The following is a 23,106-nucleotide window of genomic DNA, read 5'->3' on the forward strand; positions in this document are numbered from 1 at the left end:
CCAGGCAAACAGGAGTTTTACATTGAATAAAACAATGCACAACTCACTTTGCAAATAAAACCGCTCTAAAGCAATACATGCTGGGTTTTGGGTTTTCTTCATGTATTACAATAAACTTAACAGTACAAGGCAGAACTTGCTATTCTACTTCACTACAGCTAGAACCTAGGATTTTCAGAGAGACATAAGAACTATGATAGTTTGTGAAGCCTTATAGTACCAAGAGTTAAAATGAAGTCTTTTGGAGGGGGAAGACAAAAAAAAAGCAGGGTATTTTTTGTTAGTTAGGAAGAGAGAACAAAAACACATATGGAAAGGTTTTAGTTTGATCTTCATATGACAATGTTTTAGAAATGTGAATGTTAGAAAAGCCCCAAAGTAAATTTTTTTCTTTCACTGCATTGGGTTATCATCTATTACATTTCCCAAAATCACCTTATGTGCAAGAAAACTTTATCATGCCCTAAGCTTTTGTTTTAGAGAAGCATCTCAGCAGCAACAAGGGTTGCCTGTAGATTCACACTTGTAAAAAACAAGAAAAGAGTCAGCACTGAGGGTGGGTATTGCTATAGTAATGTTGAGATGGATTACAGCTAACATGGTGTGTGTGTCTGCGCTGTGGTTACAACTGTGAGCAGGATGGAGTGTAGGTGTGTTGTGTGAAAGACCAAGCATAACTGGTCTCCTCATGTCAGTCTCCCATCCTGAGGTGACCAGCCAAAGCCTTGTCTGCAGCTCAGAAACCAGGACCAACCCCTGCAGGCAGGCAAGCTGAGCCCAGGAGGTGTTTTCCTTCCTGCTCCAGCAGAGGCAATTCCCAGAAAGGGCAGGTTTACTGGTAACCATCAGTAACAACAGGTCTTGGTGCAGAAATCAAAGGTGTTGAATCTCTGAGAGAAATGTGTGCTCAACTTCTTGTCAAAGTTATGTCCTGCTAGCTTTCTGTTAGCATTCAGCACGTTAACCTGGAGCTTGTGGTTGTTGCTGTATTTCAAACTCTCCTGTCAGAGGGAACACTGTAGCTGCACAGCTCTGCGTGTGTATTTTTCCACTACGACTAACTTAAGTGTGGCTGGAAACTGGGCCAAGATGCAAACGGAGATGGGGAAACATGCTGCTTCTCCTATCACTAGGCCCTTGTGTGTTCCTAGCACGCCTGTCTGCTCTTTTGTATTAAACTCAGTGATGAAGGTGCATCACTACCGACAGTAAATTGCATCAGGTGCCCATTTTTAGTCCACATGAAGAATAGGAGCCCCTTGCACAGCTCACGTTGCTCTGGGGGGCAATGAGCAAGCTCACCAAAGGGCTCTGCTTCCTCAGTGTGAGGGGGTATGAGTGCCACCTGGGTGGCATGGCAAAGGCTCTGCCTTTAGTAGGCCACTGTTTCTCTTAATGCTCTCTGTGAATAATACCCTGAGAGCTGTAAGATGCCTAAGCATGGGGTTGTTGAGACCCGTGTCCTCTGACTCTTATGTAGGCCACCCAAACTCACACACTGCAGAGGACATGGAAATTTCTCAGCCTTCAAGCCTCAAAGTCATCTGCTTCCCTTTCACCTGAAGGAAAGCACTTTTATTTAAAATACTGAAGATAACACAGAAACAGATACCAAAGGATGGGGTTGGCTTTCTGCTACTAGCTGCTTTAGGAGAAAATGGGAATTAATTCAGGGCAGATCTGTGGTAAATCCCTTCTGCTGTTATTCTTTTCTGTGGAAGCCTCTAGATCAGCCTATGGGAGCTATTGGTTTGAGACTTCTCCACTCTGGGAAATGAGGAGGGATATTTCCTGGGCCCACAATTCCTATTGCTTTAATAGTCCAGTCTGGTTTGAGGGTGGAAACACTCACAAGAAGTACCATCAGCACAAGTGGAACTGCATAAAGGTGACATTATTCACCAGAGACACATGGAGACCACAGTGAAACTTGGTTTAGGTGCACATTTGCCAAAAGACCAGTTTCTAACTGTCCAAAGAACAGAGATATTTTATCAAGAGAAGCTATTTCTGCTGAACTGTTGCAATCAACTCCAGCAGGGCAGAGACCATTTTAATATTGAGTATGAGCTTGGGATTGCATGAAGTAATTAGGAAAACCAACACAGAAGAAAAGGCATTCTGAAATACTGTTCCTAAACATTCAGGGAGCAGCTGATGGGAGAAATTAATTGAAGATCCTCACCCTTCCTTACAACAGAACATGTTTAGGACCTCCTTTTTGCCTCCAAGGAAAAAGTAGATTTAAAGACTGTGACTGCTTAAATGTATAGTGGCCCCACCTCTAAGCCTTCAGGCCCCAAAGAAGCCCTTTCCCTTCAGAGAGACAGCAGATACCTTCCACAGCCCCAGCATAATGGGACTCACAGACAAGCTATGGGAGGCAGCATGTAGAACTCCACTCTCCTTGCTGTCAGGCAGCATAAGGATAAGAAGAGATCTGATAACAAATTGCCTTTCCCTTTAAGATTAGCCTGAGAATCACTAGTCTACATAGTGTCACTGAAGGCACTATGCAGAGTGTCTGTAATCCAACAATACCCATGCCCCGCCCCCCCCCCCCCCCCCCCCCCAAAAAAATTAGTGGGAGAAAAGAAGGAGTAGGAGGGGTTCCCTGTACAGCAGATCCCTAATGCCAGTCCTTGCAGTCTGCTACAGAGCATGGGCATGCTGAAGATGCGATTTTACAGTATGGAATGACATAATATCATCCTTATTTTCAAACACTAACAGGCACAAATCAAATGCTGCAGGCCTCAATCCAGACTGGAGAGTGGAATATTTTTTTCTGAATCCTCTTCATGGGTCTCACAGAGAGATTCCTGTTCCTTTTAAGATTTTTCTACAAGCCCAGACCTAATGAAGACAGCTTGCAGTAGGGATAATTAATGAAAAAATACTAACTAGTTTGGTTTTTTTTTTGTTTTTTTTTTAACCTGACTGTAACTGCAGGATGGAAGCAGCAGTTTGAGTGATGCTTTTGCTTCTAGAGTTAAGCAGAATGGCTTTGAAAATAAAAATACAGACAGTGGCCAACATTAAGTCAAAGCAAAACAAAAAAACCAACAGGCCAGCATTTATGCTTTGAAGTGCCATTTTTCCTTTTCAAAACTGCAGTTTACATCTGACACATAGCAGGTCATAACACTAGATTTTTGCTTGGTTGAAGCACATATGTTAGGAAACTACTGAGCCCTACAAAAATGGTGGCAAAACAGGGGTGGATGTGAAGGGAGAACTAGATGCTGCACAGGGCTGTTTGTTGGCTTTATTCTTTCAATTGCTGAACTTCTTTTTCAGGGTGCCTATGCCCAAAATTTAGAACCCGGCTGCCACATGATGTTGGAGGCTTCTAAATTCTCTTCATGTTCATTTTTCCAGTAGTAACTTGTATTTCTGTATATAACTATACTGTCTGAGCTCCTAAGCCCCTGGAGCATTCTTGAGCCATGCCTTCCGTGCCCTCCCTCCCCTGTGGGACATGGTTTTCTAACCCTGGATTTGAGATTGCCACATGCAGACCAAAACTAGCTATTTGTGGTGCTGCCAAGCCCACTGCCTTATTCCCACTAATTCAATGTGTACAGCCCTCACCTGTTGTGTGGGAAACCAAGCTTCAAACTGCTCTTTACATAACTTGAATTCATATCTCACATCTTTTTCTGACTTCCCACTGACCCAAGTGGTTCTTGGTCTGGCACATCCCCCTAAATTTCTGAGCATAGTCAGCCATCACTAGCGTCAAAGACAGGGGAAAAATTGGAACTGAAGACATTCATCTCAACATCTGGATTCTAGTCCCTGCTCAGACATATACCAGAGTATTTCTTAGGGACACAGGAGCTGCAGTAGAAGAAATGAAGAAAAATAAATTCCAGAGTTAACTGCTAGTCTAAGGCTCAGGGCAAATGGAGAATACAAGCTGAAAACCCACTGGCAGATTAGACAGAGGGCAGGTATGAACACCAGTATCACAGCAGCACCTGGCACAAAAGGTACCAGTTTTTTTTACCTTGACTGTGTTTGAAAGGGTAAAGACTTGTGTCTTTGTTACTTGTGGTCACTAAGCAGCTCCAGAAAGTCACTGGCTGTAAGTCACAAGCAGGGGGAGGCAGCCAGCTGCTTAGTTACCACCCTCCAGAAAGGGAGCTCCAGTGCCCCCTCCAAGCCCGTCTGCACAGCTCAGAGAGCCAGGTTCCCAGGTCTTGTGCCTTGCCTGGGAGCTTGGACATCTCACTTGGGACCGTGAAGCTCATCAAGACACCTCAGCATCATGCAACCACAACACTACACCCCAGACCTCTTTGAAAATTTAACTCTTCCTTGCAAGGTATGTTCAAGTAGAGAGAATGCAGAATTAAAAATCAAGATGAAATTGAAGAAATTCAGTCTGCCTGCATAAGTAACATCTCTTAGCATGCTCCTGGTAGCTTACACAAGTCAAATGTTCTGCTTCAGGCTTGGCGCAGATATTGCTAGTAACCTACCCCTTTCCTGCAGACATTACGAAACCATGAGGTGAATTTCTCTGAACAGCAATAAAGTAAGACAACCTTTAGACACAATTGCCCCCACTTCAAAATTCTAAGAATATAGGACAGAGGAGAAACTATATATTTCAAGGAAAAAATCTTATTTATTGTCCAAAGTCAAACCCCCTAGAGAGCAGTAACTGATGAAAATAAAACCTCTAGCTACATTTAGCTGTATCTCTCCATGCTTACCAAACTTTACATCCTTCCATTAATTTTTTCATATTAGAAATTTCTAGCTGGTCTTACCGAGGAAGCCATTGAAAACAGCATTTTCTTGCAGGTAATGTAACTTCAGCAGCTACTAAGGCAAAACCTGTGAGCCTCCCTTTCCTTTACAGCTACCTTCCCCTTCCTTCTCTTTTCACCCTCAGCAATACCATCATCAACTCAGCTTTCTCTGCAGTAACTAAATCAGCACAGAAGAAGGTGTTTAGCACTTTTGGCTGTAATCACTGTTCAAACAGCTGTTCTCAATCCCCTATAGAGAAAACCAGACTATTTAATGAATCAGCTCCCCCACCAACTTATTCTGTCAGATAACAAGCAGGTCTTGCAAGTTACTAGCCTTATGCAGGATGTTAACCTACAGTCAGTAATTTCCAAATACATTCAAAAATAATCCTCAGCTGCAAATATATTACCATTTTTGTCACAAAAAGTCCTGGATTTTATAATATCTACTGGAAAATGTCCAGACATCTGCACATATGCATGCAAGCTTTAGTAGTGGAATGGAGCATATATTGCATGGTATGAAAAAATGATAGAAATAAAATGTAATCCGGTTGAAACAATCAAATGAATTGTCTGCAGACCAGACATGGCTCTTACTGAAATCTTTTAGAAATACTATATGTTTCTCAAGTATAAGCAGTGCTATTCTTTGTTACCCTCAAAACTATTCTTAAAGTCTTTTATATAATTTACTGACCAGAATAACAACATCTTTCTTTCCTGGAGCCTTTACAGTTTATTGTGAAAGCCTTTAGAAGAAAGGAAATAGGAAAAGAAACATATGAAGACCATTCATTTTTTAATTTTCTGTGCTAAAGCTGGAACAGCTGTCTTGTTTTTTCTCTACCATACCATATTTTTCAGAGATTTTTGCATTAAATTAAAATGTATTACACAGCTTGCATTTCCAAAACAAAGATACAGATCTTTTTTTCTTGGAACTCTAAAAAAATAACTATATCTTTAGCTAAAGTCATTAGTAATTCTTTTTATTAGCTATTCTTGGCTATTTTCCACAAAATAGGAGCATTACCAAACATTGTTCACATATTATACAGGCACCTCTCTGAGCCCAGACTAGTCCCTTGCTGCAGTACCGCTTAGCTTCGGTCACTTCTGACACACCAAATTACATGACTTTGTAGGACAGATCCAGTTACAAAATTCTGCTGGTTTCACAATGCCACTTGTTGTGAAGGAATCAGGCAATGAGATTGCTACGCTAGCAAAAACATCCCACATGGATGCATCTTAGATTCACAGAAAAGCCCGTTAGACAGCCCATTTACCAGAGGGCTGTGCTTCTACTAGGAGCTCTGCCAATATAACTGTGCTGATTAAGGCTTTGTAATGTAGCTGGCCCCTAATCTTGGTCAGCCATCGGACATAGGACACAGAAATTACCATGTCAAATAAGGACTCCAGTTTCTGTCTCTTGAAATGTTTAATCTGAAATGCTAAAAAATAAGATCTAAGATAATGTCCCTTCTAGCTACTTTTTTCCTTCCTTCCTTCCTTCCTTCCTTCCTTCCTTCCTTCCTTCCTTCCTTCCTTCCTTCCTTCCTTCCTTCCTTCCTTCCTTCCTTCCTTCCTTCCTTCCTTCCTTCCTTCCTTCCTTCCTTCCTTCCTTCCTTCCTTCCTTCCTTCCTTCCTTCCTTCCTTCCTTCCTTCCTTCCTTCCTTCCTTCCTTCCTTCCCCCCCTCCCTCCCTGTGCATCCATGGGATGTAATGTCAGTCCCATCCCCCAGCTAGTTGTCTGTCTCATGAGCTCAATTCAGTTTATTCCTACTCTCAGTGAGATTATTTAGCAGGGAGTTCCTTATATTATTTATAAATTACACAAAGCAACAGTTTATTACCAACGTCTGGATGTCCTGTCTCCCAATTTCATTGAATATCTCCCTTGTTATAGTGACACAATACATAGCAATCTCTGGCTCACCTTTCTGCCTTCAGCTTCATCTTTCTCTGCTGTTCGTGCAGAATAAGCCCTAAAGAAATGCTTTCGTTAGGGATTGTTATACACATATTTCCCCTATGGAAATAACACACAAATCATAGAAGATAAAGATGACAAAAACCTAAAAGGTGGTCTGAAACAGTCTGTGATGAAGAATTGTCCCCCACTGTACATCTTTGATACAGATTAATTTTGCATGCTCCAAGCAATAAGAAGCTAAACAATTTCTTTTATAAGCAGTTACGCCACAGTCCTGAGATTTAACTTTGACTTTACTTTGCTTCATTTCATCCCCTATTCCAGCCATTCTGGAGCCAACACCACAGTTTTCCAAAACTTCTTTAGCATTTGTATATTCAAATATGTGCAGGCATCTGAAATTATTTTCTTTAAACATGCTGATAAATTCAGATTAATTCCAGTACTGATCAGTCACTGATTATTTATGGAGCAGAAATCTTCAGGGAATTAAGGAAATGTTGCCATCTAAATAATAAAATCACCATAGAGTTAATATATGTATTTTATATCATGGTTGTTTCAAATATTACATTTGCTTCCAGGAGCTGAATTGGAGAGCAGAGTTTGGCACACATTTCAAGTTTTTGTTTGAAGCCTGAAATGAGATCCCTTTTTATACAAAGTATTATAATTTCTGTATAGTTGCATAAGAACAAGCAACAAATTATCTTGGATTTTTGAGATACTGAATGACATTTAAGGCTTTTGCATGAAAAAAAGCCCACAAATACAAAAGGTTCCCAGATAGCATAAGTAAGATTGAATACAGTTTACTTATCTGTAGGAAGTTTATTTCAGAAAGCCATTTAAAATCGGCATAATCAAACAAAAAGCCTCACAAACATATCTCGTCATGTATGCCTATATTTAATAATTGCCTTTTATTTGTCTTTTAATCACAGTTGTTGTCTGTAACAGTACTTTATGCACATGAAGAACATTTTGAATATGAGTTCTTTGTCCCAGTTCAGAAAAGCCTGTTATTACTGACTCTGAATTTCAAGAAGCCTTTAACTTTAGAATATCCATCCTTAGACTAATATGGGTTACGGACACCCCATGCCCATGGGCAAATTCTCCTTCTGAAGGGTTTGTGACTGCAGTCACTACGACCTAAGACTTTCAGTGGGCTCCCTAGCCTGTTGACAGTCATTCCTGTTCCCAAAGGATCAGACAAGTTACTTTGGCTATAAACTTCCTGTTGCTAGACTGCAGTATTAATTTGCTACACTAGTAGTTGAGAGATTTTTTAAGATTGTCACTGAGAACAATAGCTGACAGGGACATGTCCATCCACTTGCTTCTATAAAAAAAAAGAAGTTTTTTCATGTTTATATTGGATCTAGGTAGCCTGGTTGATATAGCTATATAAAGAGAAAATTAAATCACTTGAGGCAGTGTTTTCAGTGGGCAGTAGGTAATGCCTAAAGACAGATCATTGGTATTTTGATAAATCAAAGGTATGTTGGACCAGTCAAGAGTATTTTGATAACTGCACTGTTTAGATAGCAAGTACATAATTTTTGCACAGCTTATACTACTTTTACTAAAGCTATTAGGAAACCAATAGACACTGGTCTCTCAGTGAAAAAAGATATATAAACACAGAATGAGAAGTGATTTTTTTCCCATACCCACTGACTTTGAAATAGTGTTTTAAGTGCAGTCACCATGAAAAGAATAATTCACATACGCTGACTGTGCAACTTCTTCACTTATTTCCATTTCTGTTGCAAATATATTGAAACTCATTAGAGATCTCTATGTTGCTTTATCATCATTGGCTTTATGCTCCCTCCCCATCTTTCCTTTTGGGTGATTTGATTTGCTCAGATGACCTAATGTCTTTTTCATAGGTGTAAGTAAATATATCTTCCACAAATCTGTATGAAACCCTGCCAGACTGCTAGCCCTGCCAATGCCCAGAGCAATGTCCTGTACCACAGAAGGAAAAACATGAAATACACATTAATCTTTAGCCTTGTAACTCAAATACCATCATCGATAAAGAGTATTACAATGATTTGCCAGAGAGTAGTGAGTTGTCTGAGCATGTGGTTTTGTTCAGGCTATTTTTATTTGCTTTTCTTTAGAAATACAACAGATCATGTTGAGCAAGACATTTGCATCTAATCTGCCCAGAGGCACTATTAAGGACATGTTCTAAAACCCAGAAACACTGTATGGTCTCTTGTAGCAGTGTTGACAAGAAGGTCACAAGACTAGTCACACAAAATGACCTACCTTTATTAAAGTAAGATTTTTTTTTTCCAAAATATTAGTACCAGTATTAGCTATATAAACAAATGAATTGTCTTTAACAACCTTGTAAATCTATATCTTGCAAATCTTTATTCTTGTTCCTGTAAACTAAGATAAGCTGTAAAAAGCTAAAAGGGAGGTAAATGCTGGGACATTCTTAAGAAGTGTATTTGTTTCTTCTGCTGCACCTCCTAGAAAAATTTCTACTCCCAAATTACCAATGAAAGCAAACCAGGCACTGAATCGATCTAGTGCTAATTAAGATAGACTAGAGCAGGGTTGGGAGCTGGTAAAAGTCCCCACTGTGTCTTTCAAGCACATTCATAAGGAGGTAGATTTAACTTTAGACTAGCTCATCTACTCAGCATGCTCTCTGCTCACCCTAGCCACGTGTAAGAGGTCAGCTATCACAAGTTGGATCCATGAATACAGTAACCTATACAAAAAGCAATCTTGGCATATTTTGCAGGTGACACCAAGCTGGGGAGTGTTGATCTGCTTGAGGGTAGGAAGGCTCTACAGAGGGATATGGACAGGCCGGATCGATGGGGCAAGGCCAATTGTATGAGGTTCAACAAGGCTCAGTGCCAGGTCCTTCACTTGGGTCACAACAACCCCACACAACGCTACAGGATTGAGGAAGAGCATCTGGAAACCTGCCTGGTGGAAACAGACCCTGAGGGTGTTGGCTGACAGCCGGCTGAATATGAGCCAGCAGTGTGCCCAGGTGGCCACGGCCAATAGTATCCTGGCTTGTATCAGAAATAGCGTGGCCAGCAGGACTAGGGAAGTGATTGTTCCTCTACACTCGGCACTGGTGAGGCCGCACCTCAAATTCTGTGTTCAGTTTTGGGCCCCTCACTACAAGAAAGACATTGAGGTGCTGGGCCGTGTCCAAAGAGGGGCAACCAAGCTGGTGAAGGGTCTGGAGCACATGTCTTATGAGGAGTGGCTGAGGGAACTGGGGTTGTTTAGTCTGGACAAAAGGAGACTCGGGGAGACCTTATTGCTCTTTACAGCTACCTGAAAGGAGGTTGTGGCGAGGTGGGTGTCGGTCTCTTCTCCCAAGTAACAAGTGATAGAACAAGAGGAAATGGCCTCCAGTTGCACCAGGGGAGGTTTAGATTGGATATTAGGAAAAATTTCTTCACTGAAAGGGTTGTCAAGCATTGGAACAGGCTTCCCAGGGAAGTGTTTGAGTCACCATCCCTGGCGGTATTTAAAAGATGTGTAGATGTGGCACTTAGGAACATGGTTTAGTGGTGGACTTGGGAGTGTTAGGACTTGGCAGTTGGACTCAATGATCTTAAATGTCTTTTCCAACCTAAATGATTCTATTTTTTTATAAGTCTTCATTCTGCTCTTTCTCCTTAATAATTACTCTACAATACTAATTCCTCCATTGAACTGTTAGAAGAATTCAGTCCCTAATTTCCATTTCAATGCAGCTGAGAGTAGATTTGTCTACAGTATTTTAATATAAAAGGAATATACATGGTTTATTATTTTGTTCTTGACATGTAAGATTTGTTTATATAATGTAAGCATGAAAGCAAGTAGCTTTGCAAGCTCATTCCTACAAGTTACATGAATTCATTTGGAAAAAAGTATTTTTTCCAAAGCAGTCTGTTAAGTCTAACCACAAAACCATCAAGCATGGGAGTAGCTCTGTTTCAAATTAATGCAGCAGGTGGGCACATCACAGACAAACAGCAGTGTGGCATTCCCCAAATGACAGTACCTTCATCATGAAATAATAGCAGAAAAACTGCATAGCTCAAGGATGTAAAAATGGAAGCAAATCTTTTGCACAGGTCCTGCACCTGGAAATGGAGCCACCTCCTATGACAGAAGCTATCCTTAGAAATTGTCTGAAATTGAGAAAATACCTTTCTCCAGGGGCAGTAGTCAGGACCCTTTCTTAAAAGCTAGTTTAGTTTCCTCAGTGCTGTGAAGCATGAGAAATCTTTTTGGATCATGAATCACCAATTTCATTCTATTCTTTTTCAGAGCAAGTTCTTTTTTTTGTTGTTGTTCAAAAAAATACATATACTTTTAATTTTGGGGGGATTGTTGGGTTTTTCTTTAAGATAAGATGCATACAGCAGCATCTTGCAGAGACAGACCTTTACAGCCTCAGATGCTGCAGAACCTCTTGCTGCTATATATTCACACAAAATCTGTCCCCTTTGAACATCCTGACCAAAACATAAGAGGGGAAGAAACACAAGGGGTTGGGAGTGCCAGAAGCTTCTCCCTGCCCAGACCGTGACCCAGCCCCAGCAGGGGAATGCAGAGGCCAGGGCTGGAGCCATCAGGCTGGAAATGTGGTTCTTCACAAGACAGATCTGCTAATAGTGACTGCAGCCCAGGCTAGTGTGGCGATATCTGACATTCAAAAGCACACACAGCACTTGACAGCTCTTGCCCTGTTGAGATGCTCAGCACCACTCTGTGTCTTTCTCCTCAGCTTGGCTGCATTCACTCAGCATTGAAATTAATTCATCAAGCCCAGCAGGGCATTATTGGAAGGAGCAGAGGTAGAACCTGGCTGACCTCACGCTTGTGGCAAAGAGTTGTTCAGGCACCAGCATGCAGGAAGCCACCACCCAGAATTAGAAAGGAAGAAGTATTTTGGAGAGGCCACCATGATCATCTGAGGGAAGGACTGTATTGATCATGGCTTAGCTCCCAACTCAGTCACAAACAGATACCAACTTGCTAAACCTGCCAGCTTAGCAGCGTTCTTGACCGAGACCTCAAAACACAATGTCTCTGTAACGTAGCCCTCCTCTTCCTGCTTCCACTTCCTCCCTCCCCACATGGCCTGAACTTCATTACTGGAGATCTGGGTTCTCCTACAGACTTTTTTTAGGAACTCAGTACTTGATTTACAGAAATCTCAGTTGGTTCACCCCAAAGATTTCCTTCTTTAAGAGTAAAGCATCGAGATACTCAGCTGATGTGCTGTTACCAGGCTGGTTGCAACCAGGCAGCTTTGCAAAGCTTACCGAAAGAATCACCAGCTACCCTCTACAAAAAAAAAAAAAAAAAAAAAAAAAAATTGAGGAAACATAACAAAACAAACAAAAAAGCATCTTTATTAGAGTAAAACCCATCATCACAGATCAGTTTGCTGTGATACTTGTTTCTTTTTCATTTGTAAAACCTTAATTTCCCTTCCTAAAGAGTTCTGGTTTGGGCATTTTCCAGTAAGAAGGCTTCTATTGTTATCTAGACCACAATCTGCCCTAAATTAATTTTTAAAGAAGTTTGGTTTTTTTCAGTAGGCATGATGTTGCATAGTTCAGAAATACTTGAGCATGACATGCTCTTTGCCAGTTTGTTGGGTTTTTTAAATTGTATTCTCTGTGTGAGCCATCAGATAATGTCTTTGTCACATATCCTTTTTATATTTTTAGGAGCACCTGAAAGCTTTTGACCAGGAAGTCAATGAGTTTGTGGACTATATGTTTGGACCTCGAGGTAAGCTGCTCCACCTATAACCCTTTTAGGAAACAATACATATCCAGATTACCACTCAAAAATATTCTAAAAAATAGAAGCAGTTAAAAACTTCTATTTGAATAATTTCTCACTGAAAAATGTGGGCCAGGCAGAATCACGGTGTTTGCAGGAACACACCATTATTGTAGGAAATCTATCAGTGCACTGCATTTATAGAAAGCCAACAGATTTTTGTTTTGACTGTTTGACATAATATTGTCTGTAATATAAATTAAAACCAAACACAGATTATAGTGAAGGTGAAAGAAGAAATGAAACTGATTTTTTTTTTTTGAAACTTAAAAAAAGTCACTAGATTTGTGAGTCCTTTGTTTCTGAGAATATCAGAGGATTTCAGTTTTACATCCTAATGTAGATTTAAAAAACGGAAAGCCTGGATTTTTCTGAAAGTGGAAGATCTGTTTTCAGACTGATTCTCATTCATAATCCAGTTATTGTTTGGTCCAGCTCCCTATCAAATAGCCTAATTCAGAAGAATGCTCAGAGCGAAAACAAGAAAGAGCTTTTAGCACCCTGCAGGATCACATCCAAAATTTCAATAAACCAATAGACGGGGTGGAACAGATGCATCTTTCTGCTTCCTAAAAGTTTGTACAGGAATAACTTGAATAACCGTAGCTTGGAGGTGCCTTGTGCTTTGTTAGGACTGAAACAAGTAATAGTCAAAAAAACCAAACCAAACCTGAAATAGGACTGTAGAAAGAGAAAGGCTACAGCAAGGTGAGGGCAGAGCACCGAAGCCAAAGCTAAGAGCCAAGCAGCTAAAGGAAAGGAGTAAGACAGGAGCTTAGACAGCAGACGGTCTTCAGAGATGTAAGGTCACCTTGCTGCTGATAGGGCTGGGCTTAAACATTCAACTTCAGGAATAGCCTTGCAAACTTTTCTCCGTGATTAAATCCAGGACTGCTGCTCATGTGGGATGGAGATATGCTTATGTATTCTCATTTTGTTGCAATAATGTCCTCCAGATCCCAGAAACGGTTCTTGCTTAATTAGTAGGACAAGGGAAAGAAAGTTGTAGCATTCTTAAAACTAAGAAATTCTCATTTTTCTTAGCTGGCTGGCTGGCTACAAAATCTTTTCCATCATCTCTGCAGTAGATGTGAAGCTTGAAAGAAACATTTCTGGTGAAGAAACACTGAACAGCTTGGGAACTGCAGCAGAAATGATTAAAACAGAATAAGTTTTGTTAATGGCTTCTACAATAGTGCATTTTAATATTAAGAAATATGACCACAAACATAAAAGTACTACTACTTTTATTTCAAATGGACATGATGTTCTCTTTCATTCCTCTTTCCTAGCTGGTCTAGAACAAATATTTTGAAGAAACAAACTGTAGTTAATCCAATGCAGAACACCACACAGATCCCTTTGGGCTTTTAGAAAGTCCTTTCGTTAAACAAGTATTATTTGTATTACTTGACAAGTACGCCACCATCCCTCGCCAGACATCAATACTGAAGATAACATCTGTTTGTCCGTGCCTCTTCACTATGATCTTTAATTTAACTGGTGGTATAAAGACACAGTATCATACATTTAATGAATAACATAGCTCCCTCCAATATGATTATACACATAAATAATTTGCAATAAACTGCAAACAGTTTTAAATTGGATCAAATGACCCCACAAATGAGAGTCTAATAAATTCTTGAGAGCTTCCCCAAATGTCTAAAAGCAACAAACCATTCCCTTTCTTTCCACCAATTTTCATCCACAGTGCACACTTCATTCAGCAGCAAGATAGCTTAAAAAGATAGATATCAGTGCTCTATTCTTTTAAAAAACAATCCAGTATTTATGGTTTATATTTTAGGTAGTAACTCCTGAAACACTAGTATCACTTTACTGGTTCTAGTCATCATTACCAGATGTGGCTGAGGGTACAAGAAGAGACAGAAAGCCACACACTAGTTCCCAGAGGCAATCTGCTCACGCTGGTTGTACTAGGTTAACACAAGCTGCAGTACTACACTACTAGAATAAGGGGCATACTATCAAAGATTTGAATTTGTTTTATATATAGGCATATTTTGTGCCTTTGTTTACTGGTGTCAGCTGGACTTTGTACACAAATTTACCTCAATGTTTGCTTTTGAAGTAGCAGACCAAGTCCTTTGAATCAGGGAATAGAAGCCATATACATGCCCATTAGTTGCAACTCTTAATAAGAGGTGGTCTTACAGTTTGGTGTTGGTCCATATTATTCCGAATAGGAGATTATCTAGGCTCAAGGCAAAATGAGAAACAGTGAAATAGCTATATTGTTCCAGGGTTGCCTTCATCTGCAGAGTATTGTTTCATGTTACACAAAATTAAGGAATGTTGAATTGCAGGAACAAAATGTAGTTAATTGGTTGCTTGTTTTAACTGTGGAAGAAACAGAGGTGGTCTAGAATATATATATTTTAATAAAGTTATGATAAAGTAATAAGCACTCCTCCCTCTCCTCAATTGAGTATGAACAGTAGGAAGGCATTGGTGCAAAACCATCTACCCTCTGCACTTAAAAACTTCTGAAACTACTCAGACACCAACTGACCAAAGCTATACAGAAGCCTGAATCACAATGTTTCTGAACCTCACTGATAAAAGCCTGATAGCTTTAAAGAGCCCGGGAGGCCTGTCACTCATTTCAAAGGAGCCAAGATTTCATCCGCAGAGTCTGGCACATCGTGGCCAGTGACTGTGAATGAGCTTATTCATGGAGCAATCAGAGCTTGTGGGCGCCTGCTCCTTTCCCTGCTGTAGTCCAGCACTTTCACACTGTGGCTTTATTCACTGCCTTGGTCTCAAATTCAGATGCTGTGTAGGTTCAACATTGTAAAAATAATCCTTTCTCTTAGTGACAGCATAGCTTTATAGTACTTGAACATGGAGATCAAACCATCAGTCAGCAGAAATACTTTTGATCTCTCCTTCTTCCAAAACTTTTTGAAACACACTCCCTTTCCTCTCCCTTCCTACCACATAAAAACCTCCCTCTTCTTGTCATTCAAGGATAAGTGTAAGTGGAAACAAAATAGTCACATTCCTTGGCTACCCTTTATAAACCACTTTCTGCCAGTAACTGTCTTACCCTTTAGGGTACCAAGGTCAGGGTGGAAAATAATGAGTAAGGGTGCACATTTTAATAATTCCTCTTGAAACAGAAATAGTATAGATATTAAAAATACCCAACATGCTGACCTGAACAAGCACACAAGTTCTACTTTTGTATGGATCAGCCCACATGCTTGTAGCCACTCACAGAAGAGTGAAAACTTTCTGAGGGCGTACTGGGGCAGCATTTAATGTTGTTTAGTTTAATTTGTATGCTCGTCTCTTCCAATTACTTTTCCTCTTTGAGCAAACACGCTGTTTCATTATCTGCTGATGCCAGCTGGCCTTTGTGCAAGCAACCTTTATGTACCAAGTGTTGCAATCCTCAGATGGGGAGACCCTTCTTTAGATAACAGCTTTGCTGACATGACTGATTTCTACCTCTTCATTTAGCATACCAATTAAATAATTATATCCTTATGCTCCTAAAACATACACTAGATCAACACTTACACACACAACCTTTACCTGCCCTATGACTCCTGTGTTCTGTTTAGAGCCCGTATGGGAGGAGAACCTGTTTGAAGTCCACATGAAAGCAGAATCCCCTCAAAAATATCCATTCCAGGGCTTCACAGGTGGCTTGTGAACTTTAAGGGGGCTGTTGGAAAGGTTTTACTCTCACACTGAGATGATCTTAAGTAGACATTGAGACCTGAAGACATTAAACAGGCATTCTAGCTTGGTAATGCACAGCCAAGCAAGGCCATCCTAAAGGAAGTCTTTGTCATAGATGGTTGTGCTGTCACGACTGCTTTAATCCTGCACCTCTCCCCTCCTAGCGGTTTTTGGGACTCCAGAAGGGAGAGTCAAAACCAGGAGGGCTCTGGACTTCCATGGTAATTTAGGTCTGGTTGAAAGTCTTTCCTGTGAAAGAGCTAACATCCCATATGGAGTCCAAATCTGACAGATGAGTGTTACAGCCGCTGCGATGGAAGTAAGGTGGGAAGCGGAGGAAGACTGTAATGAGAAAGAAAGCTGATGTTCATAGACTTGTTCATAAGCAGATTTCTTTAACTCACTTTAAATCTCACTTTACATATACCTGGATTCATATATTTCTGAGGAAAAAATAATTGGAAAGAATACAGTACAACAAATTTGCAATTGGCAAGAGTTTGTTAAATGCGCGGGCACATTTGGTTTGTGCATCATCCATTGCCCAGTCCTTTCCAAATTCAACACAGGTGGAAAAACAGTAAAATGTTTTTTTCATGCAATGTGAATAGCTTTGCTTCTTTTACAATTTTTAACATAATCTTGGTCATTGTAAAAAATAAACTAAGTAATTTAAAACAGTTTCTAAGAGCAGAAAGGACTACTGTGACCTGCACAATAGCTTCTCACTGACTTATTTCTTCACTTACTCCATGAATTGTGGCAGATTTAAAGTAAACTGTCTCAAAAACTAGCCACAATGCCCTTGTTCTTTTCATAGACAAACGTCTGAAGACTGTTGCTGTGGAAAATTAATTCTAAATTTTGTTCCATCTTGAAAAAAAACCCCACTACACTTCTTTCCCTCGTGACATCCAGTTGCTCATAGGACAATGAAGTGGTGCCTCCAAACTGGCATATAGGATTAGGCTTTGCTCATATACGCTGAACTATCTGATTACTGCCAATGGGATTACTTGTGTGAATAAGGCAAGCAGGATTTGACCTTAATATTTCATTTCAGCACCAGACAAATGGGACAAACTGTGAGAAAGCAAGCCCTTGCTTGCCAAATATCTTTGATAACCATCAAAGTGAACATTTGACATCTGTTTTTCATATTTAAAGTTTTTGAAAAATCCTCCCCCTTTATAAATGTTTTCTAACAAATGTTATATACCTTCATACTTATATGGCGAATACAGAATTAGAATAATATATGAACTGACAACTTTACATACATACTTTGTATTTAATACTATCTGCAAACTGTCCATTGAGCAGATTAAAATATGATTTAATTAAATATTTAAGTTAAAACATTAAATTTTTAAAAGCATATAGGAATGTTTTCCTCTTTACATTTTCTCTTTGCTGTTAAAATGAGGAGATTTAAGTGACCTTAAATATTAGGGAATTCCATTCAGTTTCAGCACACATTCTCTGAATTAGCAAGCAGTTTTGGGGACGTAAAAGCAATGGATCACTCTTGTGAACAAAGCACAGCAGATTCCTTCTCATGCATTTAAGCAGATTTTTTTCATTATGTTATCTGCCTCATTTCAGCAAGATTTTACCATAGCTTTTTTATTTGCCTGCTGCATGTGTTTCTTTTCAGATGCCAGGGTTAGAGGATGGTTCCTTTTGGACTCTTACCTTCCCACATTTTTCCTTACTGGAGCATACCTACTCTGCATATGGCTGGGCAACAAGTTCATGAAGGACAGGCCTCCTTTCTCTCTCAGGGCTCACCTCATTGTGTATAACCTTGGGATTACACTGCTCTCCTTGTACATGCTCATAGAGGTAAGTGTTCTCCCATGCAGCACGGCTGAGACAGGTGAGCAATACAGAGATTTTTAGCAGAAATATCTTAGCAACAGACAGTTTTGCTAGGAAATTTAACATCAACAGCAAAGTAAATTTAAGATCAAGAAAAGTCCCTTAGCAATTGGACAACGAGTTGTACAGTACCTTCTCAGCTTAGATCTCAGCATGTTTTAACTGTCCTTCCTGAGCTACAGTCCACACTGGGGACAGTCTGGCTGCTACTAGGACAGTGTCTACAAGCATGAATTTGAATCTGCAGCAGTTGCTCAGCTGAAACCTGCCTACACCTCTTTCTTCAGCAACCATGAATATGCCCATGGATTGGGTTTTATTTGTGTTACTGTCTATGGAATTCTTTTTTCTATGTACAAATGCCCATGCTTAAATGTGAACAGATTTATAGATGAGAGTAAGTACTGATTTATTTATGTTATTGGCAATTCAGTGTTAATTTTCTGCTCACCTGACTAGGAAGCTTTCCTCATATAGTCAGACAGTTAGAGACAGACGTTAAAAACCTGCCACTTCTACCAAAACCAAGTGCTGTGATACTTGGAGGCTGAATATGGTCACACAGATTATTTCCCAAGTACTTATCAGGAACATACTCACAGAAATCAGGATCCATTCAGAATCAGAAGAGAGGCTTCAATGCATCTGACAGTTTTATGACAGCAGAGGTCTTAAAGAGTACTCTTCAGCAAAGACACATGTGTTTTCACCTCCCCAGTGGGGAGCAGAAGCCAAAAGTCACTATTTTTATATTATTTTGGAGCTTCCCATTCTCAATTATCAGCCTTGTGATAATTGAGGTACTTTTAATACTAAACTGTTAACATCCATTACTTGCAGCCCTAAACAGACAAAACCCACAAAACATTTTCTGACTTGGCTTAAAAAGTGACCCCGGGCATGAGAAGCCCTGGCTGAAGGATGTGACCTGTAGTGTGTGAGCTGGCATTTCATGGTGTGACCTGTAGAGGTGTGAGCTGGCATCGCTGCCTTGCCTGCACAACCTCACAGCATTTCTTACTCCCTGGGCTCCTGGCCACAACAGCAGTTTCCACGAGAAAAACAAAACCCTACTGTTCTGTCAGCTGGACAAGAAACTTTGCAGAAGCCAAACAGGACCCCAAAGATTTCAAGTTCTAAATTAATTTGAGCTAAACATCAGGTGACTGGCCTGTTCAAAAGGCTGAACAGCAGTTTAGGTTTGCGCCTTTGTTCAAAGGACCGATTGTGCTACACAAAGCTTCATCCTGGTCAAAGCTCAAACTGGCTTCAGCAGTTGCTGTGGGTGTCTGAGAGTGCAGGATCAGGCCCAGAGCAAAAGACAAACCAGCACAATCGCTGGAGGTTTGATGATTGTCCATACTGATTGTCCTCCAGAATTTAAATTAGCACTTTGATGTTTAAATCCCCATTTTGCTTGAAGGTATACAGATAACTGTCTTCAGTAGCAGAACTCAGCAAAAAGGATTAACTGAATAGGAAACAAAAATAGCTGCTCCTTTCCCCTTGCAGGCTGATTTGGCCTGCCACAAGTAAATGAATGAACAAAGAGAATTTTAGCATGTCTCACATGAATGAAGCAAACTTGGGTTTTGCCACCTTCACATCCTTGTAGGAATTTTGTTGAGCCAGCTCCCATTCAGCCACCTCACTGCCCTGGCCTTCCTTAGGCTAACTTTGCTGCAGACAATTGCTGATTTCGTTAATCTTCAGATTAGTCCCTTTAGACCTTGATTCTGTAGCTGGAGGCTGCTGATTTACACCTCCCAGACTGCAGCTGGGCATGGCTGGCAGTGGCTCATAGCTCTACATTCTGCATTTTTCAGGAACCCGTGGGACATTGTGACTGAACTGCACTGCCAGCTGTTTTACTGCAGATTTCACTCTTAGCTCTGAACTGTCAGTCAGGCTGGTTTTACACTCTACAAAACACTCTTCCATAATAGCGGCTCTATTTTTTCAGTCTACTTGCCTGGTTCCTATCACAGCTTCTCCTGTGAAGGAGCAGAATGGAAGTTAATACTTGCAGACCTGCCTGAGGTAGCTTGCACATCCCTGCTGAAGGACAACAGGCAAATGGAAGAGCAGAAATCGTCTTCAGTACTGAATTAAGTCATGGTGAATCAACATTTCAAAATGTCTCATTTCTGAAGCTTCTCTCTGGCCCTTATTCTGTCTTTTACGGACAGTAAGCTCTTTAAGGCAAGAATTTCCTATATTTAGAGCATCCTGCACAGTGGTTTCTTATGCAAACACAGCTGATCCCTCCAGTGAGTATGATTCAGGTTTAATTCCTAGTTAGACACATCTATAACAGTTGCCTTATTCCTCCACCCTCCCGCTGCACCTGAACCCCTCTGATACCTTTAACAGAGATAAATCACAAAATAATAATCTGTATTATAAACCACCAAAAAACACCAAACCCAAACCAACCAGTTATTGGTGGTGTTCTTTTCTCTTCTTGGTTTTGTTTATGAGGTGCCACACATCTTTTCCTGTGATAGCTCCAGAACGGAGTGGCTGCTTCTTAGACATTCAAAAGAAGAATATCTCATTCAAAAGAAAAATTTCAGTCAAAAGAAAGGTTGTATGTCCAAATACAGACTGTCCCACATGATGGCTTTAATGAGAAACATGGTAAACCAACTGATGGGGGTACTTTTGCTGCAATTCTTCATCTCCTCACCTTCATCTCCTGACCTGTCCCTTGACTACAGTCAACTTGTACAACCTCAAGACAAGACAACAAAGATTAGAGCAAGGAGCCATAACAAAAGGGCTGGGTTTAAATCTCCAAAGGCAGATTCCTCTTTTGAGCCAGACCTTCATGCACTGCACCATAGGTATGAAGTATCTGGGAGCCGATTTTAGCTCCATGAGGTCTAAGGTCAACCAATACCTAAAGTACTTGGAGGAACAGCTCCAGGACAACTCTGACATGTGCCATTACCATGAGGTCAGATACACCCACTATCCCCAAAGGACAAGGTCTAAAGAAAAACAGCTCTGCCCAGCTGCCCTCATCCTACTGAGATGTCTCAAAATTTTTCTGTCAAGAAAGATAGGTACTTTTGAAGGCCTCCCAGAAGGGCAGTTTATTAGACCTTGATTTAGACTTCTGAGTTCAGCAAACATATTTTCTTGAAGTCATCAAAGGCACTTACCTCTCCCCATTGAATATAGTGGAGAAGTGGGGCACTTGGTTTTGGACATGGGGCACATGGCTTTTTCAAGTACCTGAAGCTTAGACACAAGTCCTGTGCTTAAATTAGGCAGGCCGCAGGTGCACTGCTGAGGGGCCAGAAGACAATTCCCTCCACCCTTACAGCTACAAGAGAAACCTGCATCGGAGGTTTGTTATTGGTTGTGCAGTCTTCTGTACCATTAAGTGTTCACAGACCCAGATAAAGTCTACTGATTCAACAATTTCTAGTAACACTGTCAAAAATCTGCATAAACAAAAACCCCCACCTTTTTACTTCAATAAAAATCAAAACTTTTAGCAATTTCACTGAAGAAAAATATGTCTTTCCTCTACACAAATCTCTGCCTAAGATCTTAAAAGTACCATCTATGAGCAGAAAACCAGCTTACTGTGAAAAGCAATTGGGACTTTGCATATTTTAAAATTATTTCATGTGCAAGTCAAGTCACAAACCACACTCCAGGGATGCAGTCTGAGGCGCCAGAGGCCAAAATAAGGTTTTGAAGTTCACCACAGGATAAAACTGTCACAACCCCAGTGATAAATTAAAACTGGAAACAAAGGAGACCAATGCTGATCTCTGAATTGTGAAATTACTCGTGTGAGGATACTCTCTTTCATTAACAGGAAAAGACATATTCTCTACCATGATCTTATGTTTCTTTCCCCAGCAGTATCACCTCTGCCCTATTTAAATTAAATCTCAGCTGGTCATCAAGGTCTGACCCAAGTCCTTTTGTTGATCAGGCACAGAGAAAACCAGGACACTGGCACAATCTGGGTCAGATTAAAAAGGTCTAGAGATACGTGTCATTAGCATAGGGGTGGCGTGATGTCTCAAGCTGCCTGTATCCCCAGGTAGCTTCACAGACTTATTAAAAATCCATAGGATTTGTAAGCAAGCAACTACATCCATGTGGGGAAGCAGGACATGCATGTAAGGACCCCTTGATTCAGAGCAAAGGGAAAAGAGCAGAACTGCACAAGTATTGCAAGCCCAGTGCATTAACATTTTTTAGTAAAGCCAGAAGAAAAGTCTTTTACCTTACAGGATTTAAAAAAAAAAAAAAAAAAAAAAAAGATGAGTAAGATTACCTTCACTTTACCTGTTTCTAGGAGCTAAATATTCACCCCACAGTAAATCAAATTTCTGAATTATAGTCATGACTTGCAGATCCATAGGTACAAAGATGACGTGAGGATTCCCAGGAGTATCAGAACTGCCTTCTCTGTATCCTCTGATAGTAGGGAAAGGTCAGAAGCACAATGCTGGCATGATCAGGTCCACCAGCCACTGTTTTTAACCATTGAAACTGGGATTACATCTCACCAAATGACTAGAAAACACAGTATAATGCCTAGATTTGGGATAACAGTGGGCAAAATGAAAAGAACAAACTGAAAATAGAAGAAGCACTTAAACTCTGTTTTATCCCATCATTACAATGGCTGACATCAGAAAGATTTACTTCCTAACTGTGCAAGTGTTAAAAAGATAGAGCTTGAGTGGCAGAAGGTTTAAGTAAAGTTTTAACAGTGCAGGTGATGGGAAAAGGTAGAAAAAGACATAGATCTTAGCTGATTTGAACTGTCCTAGAATTTTACTATATAAATCCAACTTAAACATTTTGGTTTTTCTTAAGACTGTAATAAATGATTGTTTACACCTTCATTAATTGTTCAGAAGTTAGCGAATGTAAATTTAGCAGAGATGTAAGGAATGATTCTGGATCCATAAGGATTGATGCTTG

The 23,106-nt window shown here is 40.3% G+C and overlaps 1 protein-coding gene across 1 annotated transcript in view; it reads left to right on the plus strand.

Annotated features, from left to right (window-relative positions):
* Positions 1–23,106, plus strand: part of ELOVL2 (ELOVL fatty acid elongase 2) — a 56,475-nt gene that overhangs the window by 14,949 nt on the left and 18,420 nt on the right. The window contains exons 2-3 of the mRNA XM_074871995.1: positions 12,435–12,498; positions 17,924–18,111. Coding sequence (XP_074728096.1) covers positions 12,435–12,498; positions 17,924–18,111 — 252 coding nt within the window. The remainder of the gene's footprint in view (positions 1–12,434; positions 12,499–17,923; positions 18,112–23,106) is intronic.

This window comes from Strix uralensis, chromosome 1 (genome assembly GCF_047716275.1).
Source record: "Strix uralensis isolate ZFMK-TIS-50842 chromosome 1, bStrUra1, whole genome shotgun sequence".
NCBI lineage: Eukaryota > Metazoa > Chordata > Aves > Strigiformes > Strigidae > Strix > Strix uralensis.